The 22,810-nt window shown below is 44.1% G+C and overlaps 1 protein-coding gene across 1 annotated transcript in view; it reads left to right on the forward strand.

Moving 5' to 3' along the window:
• EFCAB6 (EF-hand calcium binding domain 6) overlaps positions 1–22,810 on the forward strand; it is a 958,412-nt gene that overhangs the window by 764,139 nt on the left and 171,463 nt on the right. Inside the window, exons 20-21 of the mRNA XM_029597490.1 lie at positions 1,277–1,516; positions 20,956–21,136. Of these exons, the coding sequence (XP_029453350.1) occupies positions 1,277–1,516; positions 20,956–21,136 (421 nt within the window). The remainder of the gene's footprint in view (positions 1–1,276; positions 1,517–20,955; positions 21,137–22,810) is intronic.

The following is a 22,810-nucleotide window of genomic DNA, read 5'->3' on the forward strand; positions in this document are numbered from 1 at the left end:
TGGTTACGGGGGAATTGTTTTGGGTTGCAGCTGGCCCTTTAAGTTGATGGTGGCCCTGGGTGAAGGGGGCCACTATTGCATGTTTATCACATTTCCCCACAGTATTTTTTCTCATTTAGTTTTTCCATGAGAAAAAATATGGGAGGCTCCCATGATATTTTTTCATAGGAGGGGAAAAATACTGTGAAAATGCCCCCCCCCCCCTCAATATTTATCCCCTCCCATGATAAAATATCATGGTTTAGTAAATGACCCACTTAAATTGTGAGCCCTCTGGGGATAGGGAAATATGTACAGTACCTGAATGGAATCTGCTTTGAAGTGCCTGAAATGTGGAATATAAAACAAATAAATAAAATAAGACAGTGAAGACAATGCTGAGTGTGCTTCACAGCAAACTTATCATTCCTTCAGTTATGGAAATGATTACATATGATGAGAAATTTAGCTTTTATATTTGTGGTACCATTACTTTGGCACCAAATACCATTTCATATTTGGGTAGAAAAATACTATCCTTATTTCCATAAAATGTTGAAAGGTTGGCTCGTTGAGCAAGCTTCTAAGTCCATATAGAATGCTATATCATCTTTAGTGATTGACATTAAAAGTATTTTTAATCTGATATAATATTTTTTAGATGTGTTATAGTATAGGATATTTTTATTTTCTGTTTACTTTTATACATTTGATGTTCCTGAAGTTTAGCGTTATTATGACTTTTGTATTTTATTGATTGTGTTTTTTATTTTTGTGTTATTAGTGTTATGGGAAATTATGTAAGATACATTTTATTTGTGCTTTCATTGTGTACTGCTTTACTGTTTGAAAAGTGGACAATTAAATACAAATAAATAAAATAGAAACCCTTTTTGCTTGTCTTGCTTCTTATGGTTAAAATAGAGCACTGTAGGTTTGCCTCTGGAATGAGAGCAAAACCATAGGCTTTGCACAGCTTTCTAGCAAATGCTCTGTCTCAAATGCCATCAGATGATATCACCCACCTGTGATGAACCTGCTATCCATGGAGAACACCTGTTATAGTACCCAAGTCTTTAATTTTGGTTAGTGCCATTTTTGCAAAGTTGGACATAACATGCATAAAGTTCCAACCAGTCCAAAAATCTTGGTCTATTTGTGCTACTCTGTTTCTAAAATAAATTTAATGAAAAATTTGTTGATAATACACACTGATTTCTTTTTATCCTTATGTACATTGTGATGATGGATTGTTACTGGCACTTACTGAAGTATTTGTTTTTGGCTTTTTCATTAGTTTGAAAACTTATGGAATATAATGCCCATCAATGATTATGGCAATCTGAGATATCATGAATTTCTGAAGAAGTTCAGCCTTGATGCACCACCTGTGTTAGCAGACTCTTCAGCTGTACATAGTCGAAGAAGTTTCTCTAAGTCTGTCTCACCTGTTTCACATACAAGATCTTTGTCCCGGCCTACATCTTCAAAATCTCGACGCCCCAAAACTGCTCCTTCTGTTCTAAATCTGTCAAATGTAAGTGATCTAATTTTTTATAGTGTAAATTAGGGATTAATTAGAGAGTAGAACCTGGGAAACCTAGAGTCCTATGTTTATTTCATCCATCCATCACTCCCTCTGTGACCTTGAGCAACTTGCTTAACTTCCTTGAACACAAACTTATAAACTGTTGAGACTAGAATATTGTAAAAGTGTGAAAAATCACTGTAGTGTTATGTACAGTGATAGTGCTATACAAATATTTTGATTTTGTTCATATTGCATATATCCTTTTTTGTAGGAGACTGTAATCTTTAGACAGCTGTCAGCTAATACTGTATTATATCATGCACACATAGGGGTGGATTTTAAAAGGGTTATGCACGTTCCCGCTCCTGCGCGCGCCAAGCCTATTTTGCATAGGCCCGGCGACGCACACAAGCCCTGAGACGCTTGTATGTCCCGGGGCTTGAAAAAAGTGGCGGGAGTGAGCGGGGCGGGGCAGTCCAGGGGCAGGGCAGGACCAAGGCCTCCGGCACAGCTGGGGGGTGGGTTAGGTAGGGGAAGGGAGGGGGAAGGTGGGGGGGGGGTGTAAGGAAAGTTCCCTCCGAGGCCGCTCTGATTTCGGAGCGGCCTCGGAGGGAACAGGGAAAGCCATCGGGGCTCCCCTAGGGCTCGGCGCGCATATTATAAAATCGGGCGTACCTCTTAAAATCTGGCCCATAGAGAATATCAATGCATAAAGAAGGATATTTAAATTCATACAAATATTTATAATTCTAAGTCAATGATCATTCATTATCTTCATAATCCTCATATATAATATGCCTAAATACCTGAAAATGATGCCTGACTGTTGGGGACAGCCATGTGCACATACACGCACACACTGACAGCTTTATGGTTTTTGAGGCATCAGAAGCCCTGCATGGCTTGGAGAAACATCGGTACTGCTGATCGCTGGATTTGCCATCGAGGTTAGCATCAGCCATAGGCACTGGCATAAAAACTGTCAAACCAGCAGCATCTAATCCCTTGGGCACATAGCTGAGCTGAGGGGGAACTATCGAGGATGCTGGCCGTCATCGGTTCCTTTGAGCACTGATGTTGTGTGTTGGAGCCATGAGACACCAGGTGGCACATCGGTGCCATAGGGGCTCTGCCTTCGGGTACTGAGGCTGTCATCAGTACTGCCAGACCATTGATGCATTTGGGCACTAGCCTCTATCGGTGCCACAGACTCTTGGACATTTTGAGCCTTCAGTGTTCACAAGTCATTGGCACATTCGGGCCCTGTGTACACCATGACTGCCACCTGGATGACATCATCTGCAGGTGCCTGGGGCACCATCAAGGGTGCTGCATGCCATCAAGCATGCGGGGTGCCAGGAATGTGGTCAAGTACCATTGGAGCCCTGAGTGTGCCTTCATTGGTGCCATGGATACGTTCCATCATTTGTGAGCATTGTGGATGCTATTGGCACCAGGGGTGCTATTGTCACTTTGGGCACCAATGTATGTTTTCATATGGTGCAGGGCACCACCTCAAAGCACCAAGGACACTGTCGGTTACCATGGGCTTCCCTTCTGCCGTTATGCGACAGAAAGGGCAGTGATTCATTCATGACCCAAATTCAAGGGCTGCGATCAGCCTCTTGAAACACTGTGGGTGCCATGGGCAATGCCGCCTGCCACCAGAGATGGCCAGAGTCAGGACCCCAGTGACACTGGGGACACCATCATCACACTGTACATTCTGATTCCATTAGGAGTTAGTGCATCATGCTTTTTACTTGTTCTGAGTGGAAACGGCACACATCTACTGGCGGCGCAAACGTATGAGGCACCATTATGTATATGGAGCCAGCAAGAGTGTATGAGCTACTTGTTCTTCATTAAGATATGTCTGTGCTGCAGTTCATGTTTAAGAATCCATAGGATTAATTTCCAATCTGCTGCGAATGATGTTCAATTTGCTACAAATTTGACATCTATTTTCAAGCCCCTGAGGCAGCCACTCGGATGTGGCGAAACTTGGCCTGAGTCCAGCGTTTTTATTGTTTTCATACGTCTCCAACCAATAAAGACATTGAAAAAGACATTCTTTGGCATCTACTTTCTTATGTTTGCTCACGGCTTTTCTAGATCGCCTACCTTGTTGCTTTTTGGGCCCATTCTCTCTGTTGATGCCATGCACAGCTGTGTCAGAAATACCAGGACTGCCTTCATCGTGTCAAGCAATCAGTTTTTTCATCTTTTCGCACCTTAGAATGCGATGGGACACTTGTGAGGAGGGCGCCATCACATAGTGCACAGTAGAGATGTGAATCGTGTCCTCGATTGTCTTAACGATCGATTTCGGCTGGGAGGGGGAGGGAATCGTATTGTTGCCGTTTGGGTGTGTAAAGTATCGTTAAAATCGGGAGCCGGCACACTAAAACCCCCTAAAACCCACCCAACCCTTTAAATTAAATCCCCCACCCTCCCGAACCCCCCCCCCCAAATGCCTTAAATTACCTGGGGGTCCGTAGCGGCGGTCCGTAGCTTAAATTACCTCCGTAGCCTTAAATTACCTCCATAGCGGCGGTCCGTAGCTAAATCGGGGGAAGGGGGAGAGCAGGAAAACCGGCACACTAAATCGTGTAGTCTTCAGCCGGCGCCATTTTGCAAAATGGCCACCGCAAAATGGCGGCGGGCATAGACCAAAACGATTCGACGCAGGAGGTCGTTCTGGACCCCCGCTGGACTTTTGGCAAGTCTTGTGGGGGTCAGGAGGGCCCCCAAAGTGGCCAAAAGTTCCTGGGAGTCCAGCGGGGGTCCAGGAGCGATCTCCTGCCGCGAATCGTTTTCCGTACGGAAAATGGCGCCGGCAGGAGATCGACTGCAGGAGGTCGTTCAGCGAGGGTTCCGGACCCCCAAGACAGCATATCACTGCATGAGTACTGGTCATCACACTTTTAAAAGCGAAGGGCACTACAGGTTGTGCAACGCTGCCACAAGACTGACTTAAGACTGCATTCCTAGTTGAACTACTAGGGGGTGTGAATACCAGGAGGGAGTGTTGGGAGTCTTTCCCTCCCACAGAAGAGAAATATCTTCTGTGGGAGGGAAAGAGAAAGTCTTTCAAACCCTCCCATGTTTGCTTGTGTTGAATCCTCATGGGGAGAAACCTCTGGGGTTCCGTCCCTTGCAGTCTGTCGCCAAACTGGAGCCTCAATTCTTCTGAATCAGTGCACCTCCTTCCCTGCAGGCCAGGAAATGGGGGTGTTGAAGGAATGATAGCAGCAGTTGTTGGACCTTTCTTGCTGGTCCATGGATTATTGTAGTGGCCTAGGCCTACCCCTTTTGACTGGTGGCCACCTGCAGCCAGTTTGGTTGCTTATGAACCTCTGCAATCAGCGACAGTAACCCACTTTCCCCTGGAGAGTAGGAAGGTTTTTTAGGATCAGGTAATCACCCATGTATGAGGACTGCCATCCTGCTTGCTCTCAGAGAAAGCAGAGTTGCTTACCTGTAACAGATGTTCTCTGAGGACAGCAAGATGCCAATCCTCACAAACCCACCTGCTTCCCCTGGGAGTTGGTTTCTTCATGTATTAGCTATTTCATAGATTCCCTAGGGGGCAGCTTGATAACTACAGCTACACATGCTCAGTAGGGCATGTTTGAAAGCTCTAGAATCTTTGAGATCAAAGTTCGGGGTTGGGCTTCATCCAATGATGTCACCCATGTGTGAGGAGGACTGGTAGGTTGCTGTCCTCAGAGAACACTTATTATGGGTAAGCCACTCTGCTATCACCCTCGTATTGAATTCCTTGTTTCTATTTATCCATATGTCTGTGGATGATACACCAAGGTATGCCGAGTCTTTACCTTGAGCAAGGTAAAGACTGTTTCGTTGCCTTGGATATGAATGGAGTTTCTTGATCAGTTAAGATTTCCTTGGGCAGCCCAAGTCAGGGAAAAAACCTCCATTAAGGCAGACACCACCATCTGGATCTTTATGTTTCATAAAGGTATTTATTCCGTTTATCAGGTGGCATAGTCAAGAATAACTTAGATGTATTTATTTTGCCACGCATATCTCTCTAAAGGCCCCTCTAGGTCCATGCTCACCCTTTCAAATGGGGTTTCTATAATTGGCATTGGTATAAGAGGTATCGGTCACACCCTGGCAGGCTTATTTAATTCGAACGTCAAACAGGACTGGCAAAATAACTGTACCTGTCAGTGTATGCCAGGAAAAAAACTGCATTAACATTCTCTCTCTGATGTTTTCCTTGTCCAGGTGGGATGAGGAAATTGCAGGACCCTCAATAGGATTTGGGAACTAGGTGTTGTTCTATCACTTCTCCCTCCAGATTTCCTTTTGTTTCCCAATAAAGTAGGTCTTCTTTCATTACAAAATAAGGGGGAATGGGATCCATACCTTCTGCCCCAAGGACCAACTTCCCATACATTCTCTGGATACACTCCTATGCAGACTTAAAGGTCTCATCTTCCCTTTGGAACTTACAAAAGTGTGGGGGTCAAAACATTAATGTTCATTGGCTTATCTTCCTTGTGGGGGTAGACTCATGCAAAATGGCCTCTTTCTCTGCAGCTGATAAATGGTGATCTTGTGGCTTTTGTGATTGAGGTGAAAAGCATGGCCTGTCTGGCTCCACTAGCTATCGGTGTCTCCTGTTCTTATGGCTCCAGAATTATCTGCCTGGATTGGGTGGTCTCCCCTGAGACTCGCAATTCAGGCATGGACTGACACTTCCAACACTGTCTCTAGCATGAGGTTTGGGTTTTGGCAAAAAGGTTCCATTGGTTTTCCTCTGGTAGAAGAACTCCTAACTGAAATCGCTGTCAGTAGGCTTCCGGGGTAAGTCCTACCCTCTCTAGGATAGCTGTTTTGACTTCAGCAACTATATCCCTTCCTTCTGGATTTGTAGTTTGAAAGGCTGCTTGACTACTCCCTGTAAGTAGATTCACCAGATAGCCAGCCCATGTATCTTCTGGCTAGCCTGCAATCGAGCGGGCCATTCAAAATATTTCAGGAAACACTTAGGATCGCCTCCTGGGGCCATCTTAAGTACTGCTGACAGCAAGAGAGGTGGCCTGTTTACAGCGGTCTGCACTAGGTATGTGCTGCCTCCAAAATTTTGTTCCATGTTTTAGCTTTTGTTGTTTGTTTTTTTGGGGGGGGGGGGGGTCCATGATTTTAATTTTATTAAATGTTTATTTCATTTCTGTCTCTTACAGAAACAAAATAACCATTAAAAATAAAAAAAAATCTGCCACGAACACACACACATACACAGGCTCCCACTCTCACATGCTCTTTCTCACATGCAGGCTCCCACTCCCACAATTCCTTCCACACATACACAGACTCTCATTCCCTCATTCTCTCTCTCTCTCTTTCTTTCTCTCTCTCTCTCTCGCACACACACACACACCCCCACCCAGGAAGACTACCATTCACACACACACACAGACAAAACACAGGCAGGCTCCCCATCAGGAGTAGAAGGGGGAGCCTGTTCCCTACTGCTGCTGCTCCTGCCTGTTAGACTCCAAAGTCTAGCCAGGAGGACACATGTTTATGGCTAGGAATCCAGAGTTGTTTTTACATTATAGCTGGTAGCATATGCTAGACTTTGGGCAGGTAGGAGGTGGAATGCCAAGGGGAAGGAGCTGATGACTCCCTCCTTCTCTCATTTTCAGGCTTAGGATGGAAGACTGCCAGGGTGGGACTTTCAGGCCCTCCCCCTTACAGCATCACTTTTAGGGATGTGAATCATTTTTTGACGATTTAAAAAAATTGTCCGATATTTTTTAAATCATCAAAAATCGTTAGAGTGCGCGATACAATAGAAATTTTCCCGATTTATCGTGAAAAATCGTTACTCCCGTTAGTGTCCGCTAACGGGAGTTCTTTGGGGGGAGGGCAGGAAAACCGGCACACCAAAACAACCCCTAAATCCACCCCGACCCTCTAAAACTAATCCCTTACCTTCCCCCACCCTCCCGATTTTGAAAATATTGTACGATATTTTCAATCGTCCGAAGCCCGATTCACATCCCTAGTAGTCCCTCAGGTACTGGAACAGTGATCCAGGATGGCTGAGATATTGAGAAACTGTAGAAAGTGAGTAGGCAGAGTAGGCAGATTTCATGAACAGAACTAGTTAAATATATTACGATTCATCTACATGGTTTTGCACTCAACTTCGTTGTTGTTTTTTTTAATTTAAAATGTTATTGTTATCAGTTATGAACAGTAACAATATTATCAAGAAATAAATGTAACAGCATTGTATATCATATCACATAGCATACTATTCATGACAGTATACATTATTTGTGTTGGATGTTCCCCCCCCCCCCCCTCCCTAATGCTACACATAAAGAATAATGTTAATACAGCTAGTGTGCATTTGCAATGAATAGAAAGGTGGTAGGTTAGTCAAGAAATTGAAACAAACATATGTATGAGAAAACAAATGTATGGATTCAAGATATGATGAAATTTAGATAGATGATGGTATTTTAGCACAGTCTAAATGTCTCAAGGTTTCAGATGGTGTCGGCGGTCGAAGTCTCTTCCATTTCGCAGCTATTTCCATGTTGGTGGCTGTGCATACCATTTATATTAAAATCTGGGTGGGCGTAGACCAATTGTCATCCGGAATGTGAAGAAGAGCCTGTTCCTTGGTAAGGTGGATGGTGCATTTTAAAATCTTGGTCAGGACCTCAGAAATGTATTGCCACACCAATTGTATATGAGTACAGTCCCACCACATATGAAGATAGGATCCCAGTTGGTTACAGTTGTACCAACAAAGTGGATCATTCACTGCTTGGAAATAATACAAAAGAACCGGGGTTAGGTGCCATCTGTAAAGAATTTTGTAGTTGGTTTCCATAATACGGGCAGATACCAGGCCATGAGATAGTCGCATAAAAATGACTGACCAGTCCTCCTTAGTGAAGGATGTATCCAGGTCACTTTCCCATTCAGAAAGATGAGATGGTTTAGTCGGAGGCTGGGCTATTAGTAGTTTATAAAGTTTAGAAATCAGTCCTCGAGTATTCCTAGAAGCGATGCAGTAGCCTTGAAATAATGACCGTTCGGTAGATAAGAGCCCCTGAGATTGAATCTTGGAAAGAAAATGACGGAGTTGCATGTAGGGTAAGAATTCATCATCTAGTAGGTGGTGTATCTCTTGAAGGGAAGTGAATGAGATAATAGATCCATGTAGATAAAGTTAAAAGATGTGGGTAATACCCTGAGATTTCCAACATGATAAGCTTTGCTGGGAATACCTGGAGTAAAAGAGGTATTGTGGAAGAGAGATGACTGTAGAAAGTAAGAAGCTGATCCCACCAGCTTAGATTTCCATCATTTCCAAACAGACAAGGTTTGGCTGATGCAGGGGGTGATAGGAGGGACCGATCTCCAGGTCTAGCTGGGCTGCCAAATCAAGGCATTTAGTGGCATTTTGGAAAGCCATGCCTGTTCCATTTGGACCCACAACTTAGTATCTCCAGTGTAGTGCCAGTCGACAGTTGGTCGTAATTGTGCAGCTGCGAAGTACCAAAGTAGGTTGGGGAGGCCCAAGCCACTCAGAGATTTAGATTGATAGAGAACCAATCTGGCCACTCGGGGGGGGGGTCTGCGTTTCCACAAAAATTGGAGCAGTTTTCGTTGCCAGAGGTTCAGTGTATCAGGGCGAACAGCAATTGGTAGAGTTTGAAATAAATAAAGATATTTCGGGAGGATATTCATTTTAATTGTCGCTAAGCGACCCAACCAGGTAAGAGGTAGGGAGTTCCACTTATCCAAATCTTTATCTACTTGTTGTGTGAGGGGAGCATAATTGAGTTGGAAAAGATCTGAGATATTTTTACCAATATATACTCCCAGGTATTTAAGTTTGGAGGAAGCCCATTTAAAAATATGAGAGCGTTGTAGTGTGAGAACCATATCGGGTGGACACGAGACATTGAGAATTTCAGATTTATCCCAGTTAATTTTAAAACCCGAAACTGTACTGAAGGTCACCAGCTCGAATTCTATTCTTTTAGGGAAGAGGGGGGATTGCTTATCGTAAACAGGATATTGTCTGCGAACGACAACATTTTATATTGGTGTGAATTTAGAGAATATCCCGAGATAGTCGGATTATTCCGGATTCGAATAGCCAGGGGTTCAAGAAAAATAGCAAACAGTAGGGGAGAAAGGGGACATCCTTGCCGAGTCCCTCGCTGTATGGAAAAGGGGTCTGAATACCTGCCGTTAATCTTTAAATATGCGGTAGGGGAGCTATATAGGGCCTGAATACAGTTATGAAAGGAGGTTCCAAACTCCATATGAGTAAGTATTTGAAATAGAAATGGCCAATGGACCATGTTGAAGGCTTTTTCGGCATCAATGGCCAGTAGTAGGTGATCTATATGTTGAATGGAAGAGCCCCAAAGGATATTGATGATCTTTCGTACATTATCGCTGGCCATTTGCCAGGGAATAAACCCCGCTTGGTCAGGATGAATAATTCGAGCTATGAAACAGTTCAATCTCTCAGCTAAAATTTTTGCTAGTAATTTCAAATCTAAATTTATCAAAGAGATAGGTCGGTATGAAGCACATCAAGTCGGGTCTCTACCTGGTTTAGCAATAATAGATATTCCCGCCTTATTAGATTCAGTTAAAAGGGATCCCCCTTCCCGTAAATAGTTAAAGTGATTCTGCAAATGAGGTGCCAGTAGGGACCCAAAGTTCTTGTAGAATTTAGCGGTGAGGCCATCGGACCTGGAGCCTTTCCTACTTTAAGAGTTTTTATGGCCGATAGAATTTCTGGGGTGGTTACTTCAGCATTAAGCAAGTCTCGCATATCAGAGGAAAGATGGGGCAACGCGCAAGAGCTGAGATAGTTTTCAGTGTCTCGGGTCTGTATATGGGACTCAGCCTTATAGAGGGTTTGATAAAATTTGAGGAATTGGTGTGTGATAGCCACGTTAGTGGACTCAAATTGGCCCTGATCATTTTTGATTTTGAGGATATGGTTTTGATAGGAAAGTTTTTTCAATTGATGGGCAAGAATCTTTCCAGCTTTGTCTCCCCCTTCAAAATGGGTTTGTCGAGTAATATTCATGATGTGAGTAATATGATCTACCTCTAACCTGTGAAGATCATCCCGAGCCTGAGACAATTGTAAGAAAATCTTTTTTGAACCAGTATGTACATGCATATGAGTCAAAGTCGCTATTTGATCTCTGAGAAGGGAACAGGCAGTATCCCTCTGTTTCTTGATATGAGAGGAGCAGGAGGTGAAGTGGCCTCTTATAAAAGACTTGAAACAATCCCATGTTATTACCGGAGAGTCTACCGAGCCAGCGTTATCTAAGAAAAATTCATGGATAAGTTGTGAAGCTATTTGAGTGTAGGATAAATCATGTAAAATTGAGTCATTTAGTCTCCAAAAATGGCAGCCATGCTCACCACCTTGTAATTGTAAGGTAAGAAGTATTGGGGCATAGTCTGACCAGGTGATTATGCCCACATCGGAATGTTGTACCAATTGATAGAGAGATTTATCTATCATAATATAATCAATTCAAGAATATGAATCGTGAGCTTTAGAATAATATGAATAAGAGTGTGAGCGGGGATATTTTACTGTCCATAGGTCCACCAGGTTATGTTCTACCATAAGTTCCTTAAGGGCTCGGGTGTGTATCTTAGCAGTCTGAGAGTGGCCTTTCAAGGTGTCTATGATCGGGGAGATAGAAACATTGAAGTCTCCTCCCAGGATCAGTTTGCCCACAACATGTTGTACCAGGATGGGCTGAAGTGATTGAAAAAATGCAGCCTGTTCCCTATTCGGGGCTTATAAATTAAGAAGGGTATAGTCACAATCATGGATACGTATGGTTAACAGCAGATAGTGACCCTGAGGTTCTTTAATACAGCTTTTACATTCAACCACTAAGTGGGAATCAAATAGTATACCTACTCCTGCGTATTTGGCATTTTTATTTGCCGCAGAGTAGTATTAATGATTAAACTTAGAAGATCTCATTAGGGACTCATATCTGGCAGTAAGATGGGTCTCCTGCAGAAATATTATATCTGGTGAGGAGACTGACAATTCTCCATAAAAAATAGAGCATTTTTGCGGAGAGTTTAAACCCTTGGCATTTACTGAGAGGAGTTTTAGATTTAACATAGTTTAATCAGTAATTGAAGTAGCGCTTCTGAGTATGAATGAGAGGAAAAAAAGGATATTCGACCCTGGTAATACCAACAATGGTAATAGTTGACAGGGAATCCATTATGACTGATAAAAAGCAGATAAATAGAGATGATGCTTATATCACCTAGATCAAATGATAACAGCAACAACAACATACAGTGAGAAATAGGCAGTGTAATAGAATGTACAGTAGTGGTAGCATGAGACCCTTGAGGGCTGAGCAAACCCTCCAATGCTGATGGGAGCCTGCGTGTATCTCCCAGCAGGCGAGTACCATCCCCAGACCAGTGGGGGGAGAAGCACGTCACGCGTGGAAGGGCGGCACACCCCCGTCTCCCATGGCCTCCACGTCCTGATATGTGAATAAGAACAATTATAACAACAGTGTTTGTAACATAGTATGAAAAAAAGCATGAACAGATTAATCAAGCACGATGATATAACAATAATTTTAAAGAACCAATTAGCCCATATCAAATCTTTGTTGAAGGCAGATAGTGGCATAGTAGCACTCTGCAGCATTGGTCAGAAAGGTCAAGTGGGGCCTTGACTAACCGTGGGGCCTCCTGAGTGGCGCCGAAGTCGGCTATTACGTTTACCTGCTCTCTGCCAAGCTGGGTAAGGAGTGCGAGAAGGAATTTCTCCAGGAATTTTCAATGGGATTTGGGAGCTGGTAAATCCACAGGATATGAAATCCATTAAAGCTTCTGCTGGAATCGTGTATTTGTGTGTTATACCCTCCATCCCGAAGGAAATCCCAAAGGGATGGAGCCAGCGGTATTTAATATTTTTGCCCTGCAGAAAGGTGGTGATTTCCCGAAAGGATTGTTGGTTTTGCAGGGTGGCAGCTGATAAATCTGGGAAGACAGAAATATTGTGGCCTTCCCACAGCCACGCACCTCGAGCCCTGGCAGCCATTGCTATTTGTTCCTTAACTGTAAAGTCAGAGAAGCAAAGTATAATGTCCCGGTGTTGGTTAGACAGTGGAGCTTTCAATGCTCTATGAACTCTGTCGAGGCGGATATCTGGAGGAACATACTCTTCAGTGTGATTGGAGTCAATTAGCAGGTGTTGGCAGAATTTGTTTATGATGTCAGAGCAGTTTTCTGGTGGGTTAGTCTCAGGGAACTCGCGAAAGCGTAGGTTACTGCGGCGAGCTCGGTTTTCCAGATCCGCTATTTTAGTTGTTAATTGAGTAGTGGTGGAGTGAAGCGTGTCACATGCATTTTTATTTAGAGAGGATACTTCGTGCTGTCCCTCAAGTCGCACGTCTATGTCATCGACTCGGTGCCCCAGAGAGGTAAGATCCTCCCGAATCTCTTCAAGCTCTTGTTGGTAAGCTTTTATATCAACCCTGAGGCTAGCGAACCAGTCGCGAAATTCGGCGCGGGTGGGGTGGTCGGATGCTAGCGTGCCCGACTGCTCTGAGTTAAGCCGGTCTGCATTGGGGCTGGGAGAGTGCAAACATGTTTTTCCCCTACCTCGCGGTCATCTGGGCCTTCAGTCGCGCAATTTCCTTCTCTGGTGAAGTAGAACCGCTGGAGGTCGATATTTTTCTTTTTTGCCGCCATAGCTGATATCGGGGAGATGTTGGCTGAATTTCTTGACGTGTATGCCGATGTATACAGCGCCATGGCAGGAGAGATAATAGCAGATTCCCCGGGAGACGGCGGGAGCTCAAGATTTAAGCGGCCATTTCTGAGCGTGATGTCAGCGCCCCCTCAACTCTGTATTTATCAATCTAGCAGGAACTTACGATCTCTCTACAGAAACCTACTGCAAGTTCCGTCAGTTCACTTGACCAGGCTCGATATTACCAGAAGGTGTGCATTCTCAGTCGCTGGCCCATCTATTTGGAATTCCATCCCTGATGACTTAAGGCAGATTTCTTCTCATAAAGGTAGATTTTAAAAAATTGCGCGATCGCGTACTTTTGTTTGCGCACCAGGCGCAAACAAAAGTACGCTGCACTTTATAAGATACGCGCATAGCTGTGCGTATCTTATAAAATCCGGGGTCGGCGAGCGCAAGGGGGTGCACATTTGTGCAACTTGCACACGCCGAGCCCTGCGCGCGCTGCCTGTTCCCTCCGAGGCCGCTTCGATTTCGGAGCGGCCTTGGAGGGAACTTTCCTTCGCCCTCCCCCCACCTTCCTCTCCCTTCCCCTACCTAACCCACCCCCCCCCCCCCCCGGCCCTATCTAAACCCCCCCTTACCTTTATTCCACAATTTACGCCTGTGAAAAGCAGACGTAAATCTGTGCGCGTCGGCCGGCTGCCCCGCTCCGTGTTCCGGGCCCGGGGGCTGGTCCAGAGGGCACGGCCACGCCCCCGGAACGCCCCCGGGCCGAAACCACGCCCGCGTCACCGCCCCCAAAATGCCGCGCCACGCCCCTGAAATGCCACGTCATTCGGCCACGCCCCAACACGCCCCCTCCCGCCCCTTTTAAAAAACCCCGGGACTTACGCACGTCCCGGGGCTCTGCACGCGCCGGCGGCCTATGCAAAATAGGTGCGCAGGGCATTTAAAATCTGCCCCATAAGGAATAAAAAAAAAAATAAAACAAAACCTTAATACCTATTTTCTGTAGCCTTTAAATCACTCTTTAATCCAAAACAGCATGATCCAAGCACTCCCTTAGCGCTTAAAAAGCACCACCCTTATCCACCCTAAAAATCCTCGGACATAAAGACACAATGATTATATGGAATTTTATTATTGCTGTTTCATTATTTTTTATGTTTTATGTCATTTTAATAATGTATGTTATTTTAACCTATAAACTGTTTTGACCGACGAATGTTGTAAAAGCGGTATATACATACTTTTAAATAAATAAATACATTTCTAAACATGTGTGCACTATTTTATTTTACCTCTCTTGGCAGCTCACACAAAATAGCAAATACAGAATGTTCAGAAGCTTTCAGAATGCATACTTTGTTATAATTTTCAAAGTGAATATTCTGTCCCCAGCAGTGGGTACATGTGGTACCTGTATATGCATTGTAGTTTAACTATGTCTAGTGCAGTCTTTATTTGTAACCCATGATAAAAGCCTGTGAGCCTTCCCTTTAAGGGGAGTTTTGCCTTTAAAAGAAACTCCCTCCCCCCTGCTTCTCTCATTGGGAAGGGTATGCATGCTCTCTCAATCTAACTTGAGTCTTCTTAAGTGCCTTATTGGCTCAAGGAAGTGCCCTTCATGCTCCCCCCTGCGTCACATGGATCCTAGGCTTGCTACAATTGGATCTCGCCCTCTAGCCCCAGCTTGTGGGGACGTTTCCTGTAATCACCCTCCAAGACTGTTAGTCTCAAGCATGCTGCCTCAAAGCTAGAAGTGCCTGCAGCCTCTGTAATACAATTAGCTTTTTTACATTTCTTCTAACCGCTTTAATTCTAAAGACTAATCAGCTTCAGAACCCCTCGTCTTCTCACCCTGAATCCCAAGAAACTCCATCTTCCTTCTCCTGCCTACCTCCAGCTACAAAGATCTCTGCCAGAGGCATATGCATTTGGAATGCGAATGATTGTAAGTAATGGAAAATTATCTGTACAATAAATAATTTCAAACTTAAAAGATCTTTGTCCTGAGGACTGATTAAGAAGAGAAGTTAGCTGTCTGGAGGAGGGAAACTCGTATATTTCTTATTGAGCCAGCACAGTAAAAAAGCTAATTAGATAACAGCAAATAAGAAAACGAATCATACAGGAGGTTGCAGTTGTAGCTCGCCAATGGTTTGAAAGTAAAAGCTCAAATCAAACAGAAGATAATAACAAGTGAGAAACCTGCAAGTAGAAACTCAGTAAAATTTGTTTGTGCAGTCTGTGAAACTTGTTGAACTGAAAGCCTTTCAAGGAACTATGCAGTACATTGAAACAGGGATTTCAGCCTGCTACAGAAGGTTTGCATTGAACGGAAATCGTTAAATACTGCCTTGCATTTGAATGAGCCTCTCATGCCCAGAGTGTGGAAAGAACCAAGCATAAAAAAACAACCCTAAAGTGTAAAGATTTACACTTCAGAACTAACTTTGAGTCTGCAAGGCATTTAAGAAGCAAACACAGATTTAAAAGTCAGCCCTTACTGTAAGCAAAGAATACTAGGAGCTGTAAGATGCATTGGCTTTGTGTAACCTGAGTAGGGAGCAGCGAAAGCCCAGGCTTCAGACAAAAAGACTTAACGACGGTACTTAAGCCCATTCAAACTTCCCTCTCTAGGAGCAGATCCCTCCTCCTCTCTCCACTATGCTTCAGCAGGCAGGAAGCTGAAAGCAATCAGTTGTCATAGATACCAGTTTCCCACCCACACCAAGGCCAGGGAACAGAGAGCCCGAGGCAACAAAGTGTTAATTAGTCTGGTCCTGTTTCTGAAGTAACTTAGTAGCTGAAATAAAAAGTGTTTGCTACCCACATGGCCGAAGCAGCTTCAAAGAAAAATACGTCAAACCAGCTAGCTGAAACCATGGAACTAGGAAATGACTCAGAGCAAGGAAGGGATAACCTTGAAGGGAGAAATGAAGGCAGTGAATCAAAAAGAGTACGCATGCCAACAGAGAAAGGTGTGGAGATGTATGAGAAAAGCAAACAGGGGCATGAAAACAGTATGGAAAGAGAATGGCATAAGATTAAACAAGAAAGAGAGAAAATCTTAGGAAGCCCCACCAATCTCAAGCACCACATAGAACATCTGCAGCTTCGTTTCCAAACCTATCAGCTCATCACAAAAGAGTATCTCGAGTTCTTGACACGAACTAACAATCCAGAAAGTCTTGAAGAAAAGGGCCGCCAACAGAACTTGTACCAAATACGCCAAGAAATGGTAATGGACACCATTAACAGTGCAGAAATAGATCACCCAGCAAGCGAGACCGGCTCTCAGCACTCTTGCACCTCCAAGTGTACATCAAGGTTCGCAAGGTCACGCGGGTCAAGGCACTCAAGCCACTCTCAACTCAGCTCTATCATCCTCCAAAAGAAAGCAAAGTCTGAAGCAGCTATGACTCACATGCAGTACGTTGAACAAGAAGCAGCCCTTAAAAAGGAAGATCTCAGAATAGAAGAAGAACAACAAAAAGCCGCTGCTGCTACAGCTGCCGCAGCTGCTGCTCAAGTACGCAGAAAGGCCAAATTAAATATCAACTTGGACTTGTTGCGACAGCAAGGAGAAACAGCAGCCCTTGAAGCCGAAATTAGGGTATTGGGTGCAGCCCTGAATCAAGACGATGGGGAGGACTTAGCTCCATGGCCCAACAGGACCCGACCCAGCGGACGCTGAACTATGTCACAGCTCATCCTCTAACTCACGCCAGTGCCAAAGCGCCATCTCCCCCAGAGCAACCCCCATGCCAGGAGGGAGCACGCCTCCCCTCACAAATAGTGGCCTTGAACAAAGGAATCGGACCTGAACCACAAATGGCCATGAATACCAAACCCCTTGGCAGCGATCCATCGGCTCTAAATCGAACGGATGCATGGCAGTTAACTCATGCGCCAAGCACACGCCCCAGGGCAGACACTCCCATGCAACCAATCCCAACGTCCCGTGGGCATCGGGAACGAGAAAAAACTGCGCAGTCACACTCAGGAAGGGCCCCAGCTGAACACCCTGAGCCTAAACAGGAGACAGTTGACCAACCACAACCCAAGCCAATGCACAACAGGAGTGATGTGCATAGTCAACCACAGGACATCCACCCAGCAAGGCCTGCTACCTTTCAGGACGAGTCTTCAGAAAGAGAAGACTTAGCAAGGTACATGACCTGCCAAGAATTCATAACCGCAGGGCTCTACATGTTCAAAGACCACCCTAAGAGTTACAGGGCATGGAAATCTGACTTCCAAGATGCTGTGAAGGATCTGAGACTGACCCCGAAGGAAGAGATGAACTTGATGACGAGATGGTTGGGATGTGAATCGGCCGAACCCCCCCGACCGAACAGTGACAAGATTAAAAGACGTCGACATAGATGATCCTCCTACAGCGCTAAAGAGGTGTGGGGAGAGACCTTGAGCGATACTATGGGGACCCAGTCGCCATAGAGAATGCGTGGTTCGAGGAAGGAGGAAATGGAAAACTTTCCAGAAATATCCAGAAGGATAACCGAAAGTTACAAGAATTGGGAGATCTCCTCCAAGAGGTGGAGACAGCAAAGGCTAAACTAATTTATCCAGGTCTCAACCTTTCGGACACATCACGAGGCACGAACGCCATCATAAATAAATTGCCAAGTGATATACAAGATAAATGGGCATCTCATGGTGCACGGTACAAAGAAGACAACAAAGAGTACCCACCTTTCCATGTCTTTGCAAAGTTTTATACGGGACTTAGCAAGGCGCAGGAACGATCCTAGCTTCTCATACAGCACACATGAGAGACCCAGAATCAGCCACCAAGTGGGCGAAAGGCCAACCAAGGAGCATGGCAGCAGCAGGAAGCCCATTTCTGTACACAAAACTGAAGTGTCGCCTACGGTATCTACATCAAATCAACTTCCCAATACGGATAGGGCAGAGAATCCAGACCGGCAGTGCCCCATACACAAAAAACTTCACCCACTCAGAAAGTGCCAAGGATTCAAAGGGAAACCTTTGAAAGAGCGCAAAGAACTGTTGAAAAAGTACAGAATTTGCTACCAGTGCTGTTCTTCGTCTAACCACATGGCTAAGGACTAACCACAGTTCTTAAGGACTGTGAAATAGAATAAGAATGGGTGAAATTCTTGAAAACAGAACCTTATGTGCTCTATATTTCTATAGTTCTAGCTTTTTCTTTCCCTCCTCCTACACCTTTAAGCCTTGTTAAATCTTTGCTGCTCCAGCCAGCATGCCTTGGCAGTACTGTGAACCCTCACCAGCCTTGAAGGCTGGGGGGATATTGCCTCTGAGACTGGGAAAAGTAAGTAAAGTACTTTCACCAACCTTTCATCTCTCTCCAGAATAAGCATGTTATCTTCATGGCACACCTGACCCTAGCTAGTCCCATGGGACTCTCCTGTGCTGCATCTTGCAGTGCTGTGATCTGTCTAAGCCATGGGACTGGAACTTCAGTTTTAATTTTTAGAAAGTTAATTATGTCTTGACAACTTCTTAAGCACTGCTGCAGTCTTAACTATTATAACATGGTTCAGTGTAAATCATGGCTGGCTTTCTGGCTGTCTGACATATATAGCATACTCTGAATGCACTTTTGTATTATTCAGATTTTTGGAAAGATAATCCCCAACCTCTCCTTCAAAGGGAGACTGCCTGAGTGGGCTATTATAATTGCCCCTCAAGCAACCTCCTTCTGAAGGGTTGGGTATAGGGAAAAGTCTCTTTTGTTATTTATTTATTTATTTATTTAACAGCTTTTCTATACCGACATTAAAGTACACATCATATCGGTTTACATAATAACAAAAGGTAGAAAATACAATTAACAGAGGGAGGGGGAGAACGAAGAACTGGGAGTCGGAAAGGGCTGACCCCAAAAATTAGAGAAGAAGGAGATAGAGGAGATAGGAACGGTAACATGGTTAGATAAGGTGCAAGAATACAAAATATACAAATGAAACCGGAGACCGGTGGGTCGTGAAAAATTATACAAAATGTACTGGGGTTAAGAGAGTTACCGGGAGGGGTCATGAGGAAAGCCAGGGTGTCAAGAGTGTTAGTCCGGGAAGGCTTGATGAGAGAGCCACATTTTTAACTGTTTTCTGAATTTGAAAGGGCAGGGTTCCATGCGAAGATTGGGCGGTAGATCGTTCCAGAGCGTGGGGCCAGCAATTGAGAAGGCACGATTCCTTGTGGCTGAGAGGCGGGCTTTCTTAAGTGAAGGAACAAGCAGGGTACATTTATGAATTGTTCTGGTAGGGCGGGAGGAGTGAGTGGGTTGGAGGGGTTCATTAAGCCAAGAGGAGTTGTGATTGTAGATAACTTTGTGTATAATGGTGAGGGTTTTGAACAAGATGCGGGAGGAGATGGGGAGCCAGTGAAGGTTTTTAAGGATAGGGGTAATATGATCTGATTTGCGAGTATTACTAATGATCCTTGCTATGGCATTTTGCAGTATCTGGAGAGGTCTGGAAGGAAGGCCAAGGTACAGGGAGTTGCAGTAATCTAGCTTAGATGTTAATGTGGCTTGGATAACAGTTTTGAGGTCGTGGGTGTGGAGAAGGGGCTTGAGTTTTTTTAGGACCATGAGCTTGTAAAAACCTCCCTTTATAACAGAAGTGATGTGGTTTTTGAGGTTCAGATGAGGATCGATTAGGACACCTAAATTCCATACAGAGGGTTGCGAGAGGAGAGACATGGTCAGAGAATCAGTGGGTGTGGCCAGCTTAAAGGTTCGGTGGTTATGTATGAGGAGTAGCTCAGTTTTAGCAGAGTTGAGGGCAAGTTGCATGGATGTGAGTAATGTGTTGATAGAGGAAAGGCATTTCTCCCAAAAGATTTGAGTGGTAGGTAGTGAGTCATGGATGGGGATGATGATTTGGACGCCATTGGCGTAGATATAGAATTTGAGTCCAAGATCAGTGAGGTGATGACAGAGGGGGAGGAGGTATATGTTAAATAGAGTGGAGGAAAGGGAAGAGCCTTGGGGTACACCTTGGGAAAGGGAGAAGCGTAGGATTCTGAGGAGCCAAGTTTAACAGAGAAGCATCTGTTAGTTAGGTAAGATCTGAACCATAGAATTGCAGTGCCAGAGATGCTGATGTCGATAAGGCGGGCAATGAGGAGGTCATGGCTTATCGTGTTGAAAGCGGCGAAAATGTTGAGGAAGGCAATAAGGAAGTTATGACCTTGGTCGAGGCCGGTGAGGAGGAGGTCTGTAAGGGATATAAAATATCATTCACAGCATACCTTTACCTTTGAACTTTACAGACAAAAAATATTACCAGCAGTGGGCCAGTGGCTGAGCATAGGGCTGCTTCTTCTGGCTGAGGCATACCTTCATATGGCTCTTTGGTGTTGGGAATGGAGTGGAAAAGAGAAGAGAGGCAGACTTTCCTGTAGACCCCTAATGTTATATATACCAAAATGCTGTAATCAATTAAACACAAATTTTATGTTCTTGTTTATAAACAGCCTGTTTGGGGGTCCTCTAACCAGGATGAACAATGGGTCCTAGAATAAGCCTAAAATGTATAATTCTAACAATTGAATACAAAAAAGGTTTGCCTTTCTGACTTTTGTTTCCATAAATATCAAAATCAAAACTCAAGTCTTATTTTGTGTACATTTTTAGATTCTGGAACCTCTCCAGCTGCCACGTACGACTGTGCCAATCTCTGCCCCATTACTAAACTATGAAGCAATAGAAAATAAGCTGAAAAAAACTGTGCAAAAGATTTGGCAAAATATACTGAAGTCTTGTAGAAAAAAGGATCTGGAAAAGCTGGGAGAAATAACAACTGCAGATTTCTTAGGTTAGTGGTATATTATCATATGACAACTTTTCTCCAGTCAGAAGGGTATCACCTAATTAGCAGAGTGTAGTACTAAACTACCCTTGGTTCTAGTTACCAGGCACTCAACAACAATATGCATCATCATCATATGTTTTTAACCACAAGTAAAATAAAGTTTTGATGCTGAACTCATTTGTAAAAGGTCTATTTTCATAGTCATTTAGCCAGACAACTCACAAGTTATCCATCTGTATGGCAACTTTTTGAATATTGGGCCACTTATCCAGCTAAAATATAGCCAGATGAGTTATAGCGTCATCCAACTATCATTTAGCCAGATAAAAAATATGCATTCCAGGGTGGTACTAAGTTATCTGGCTAACTTAGCCCATTTTCAGTTGAAACCAGCAGATCTAACCTGTTATTGTTAAATTTAAAAAAAAAAAAAAAAAAAAGCATTGCCTTTCAAGCCTGCAGCACAATTCCTGACTCTTTCCCCAATATGGCATAAATGACCCTGCTGGGCCGTGAACCCCCAGCCCCCAAACCCTTCCCCTGTTAATAAATAGATTCAGTCTGTGGTCAGCACCCCCACAATTCCACCCTCTTCCTTGTTTTTTTAAATTAAAATATAGGCTCTCTCCTGTCCCCATTCCCACCCACAACCTCTGTAACCCAATGCCGGATGCCCCCAACCCCCTCCTGGACCAGAAGTCCCCAGCTAAGAGCGAAGTATTCACCTATCTGCTACTGGCACCTTCAGCGCTGCTCTGACAGTAGAAGTGCTGAAAGCCTAAGCTTTTCAGAGCCATGCTGGAATTGTCAGGCATGGGTAGGTGAATACATCATTTTGGCTGGGGATTTCAAGATCTGGAAGGGAGTAGGGAATCCGAGGGGGGCCATTCATGGTTATAGAAATTATGAGTGGGGAAGGGGTAGAGTGAGATCACTTTAATTGAAAAATAATGATGAAAAGGGGTGGGATGGGGGAGGGGCACTGACCTGCGGATTGAATCTATTAGTATTGGAGAAGTTTGGGGGTGAAAGGTACACAGCCTAGCAGCACCATGTATGTCACACCGGAGAGGGAGTCAGAACCTTACCACTTAACATTGCCACTGAACTGGATATCTTTGAAGATAACCCATTGAGTGGCAGGTTATCCATCCACACAAAGTCAGATAACTTAAAACCCTAATGGATTATATTCAAACATAGCTAACTAGCAGGGTCATTCATCAAATAGCATAAGGGCCCTAACGCCCTTGAGAACGCTATAACACATGCATTATTTATCACAACATGTGCAAATTTGCCAAATTTATTCAGATGTGCAGATTTTGTGAAGAGTAAATGAAAATGAGATGTGGTAACATTACATGTAATAGCACAACTCATGTGTTATACATGCTATCGTGGGCAATAACTGCATTTCTATTTACACCTCCCAAAAACCGCACAACTGAATAAATTTGCAAATTTGCACATGCTGCAAAAAATAATGCATGCATTATAGCATTATCAAGGGCATTAGGGCCCTAACATGATTTGATGAATGACCCTACTAGTTAGCTATGTTTGAATATAATCCATTAGGGTTTTAAGTTATCTGGTTTGTATGGCTGGATAACCTGCCACTTAATCGGTTATCTTCAAAGATATCCGGTTTAGATGCAATGTTAAGTGCTAAGG

This window comes from Rhinatrema bivittatum, chromosome 4 (genome assembly GCF_901001135.1).
Source record: "Rhinatrema bivittatum chromosome 4, aRhiBiv1.1, whole genome shotgun sequence".
Taxonomy (NCBI): domain Eukaryota; kingdom Metazoa; phylum Chordata; class Amphibia; order Gymnophiona; family Rhinatrematidae; genus Rhinatrema; species Rhinatrema bivittatum.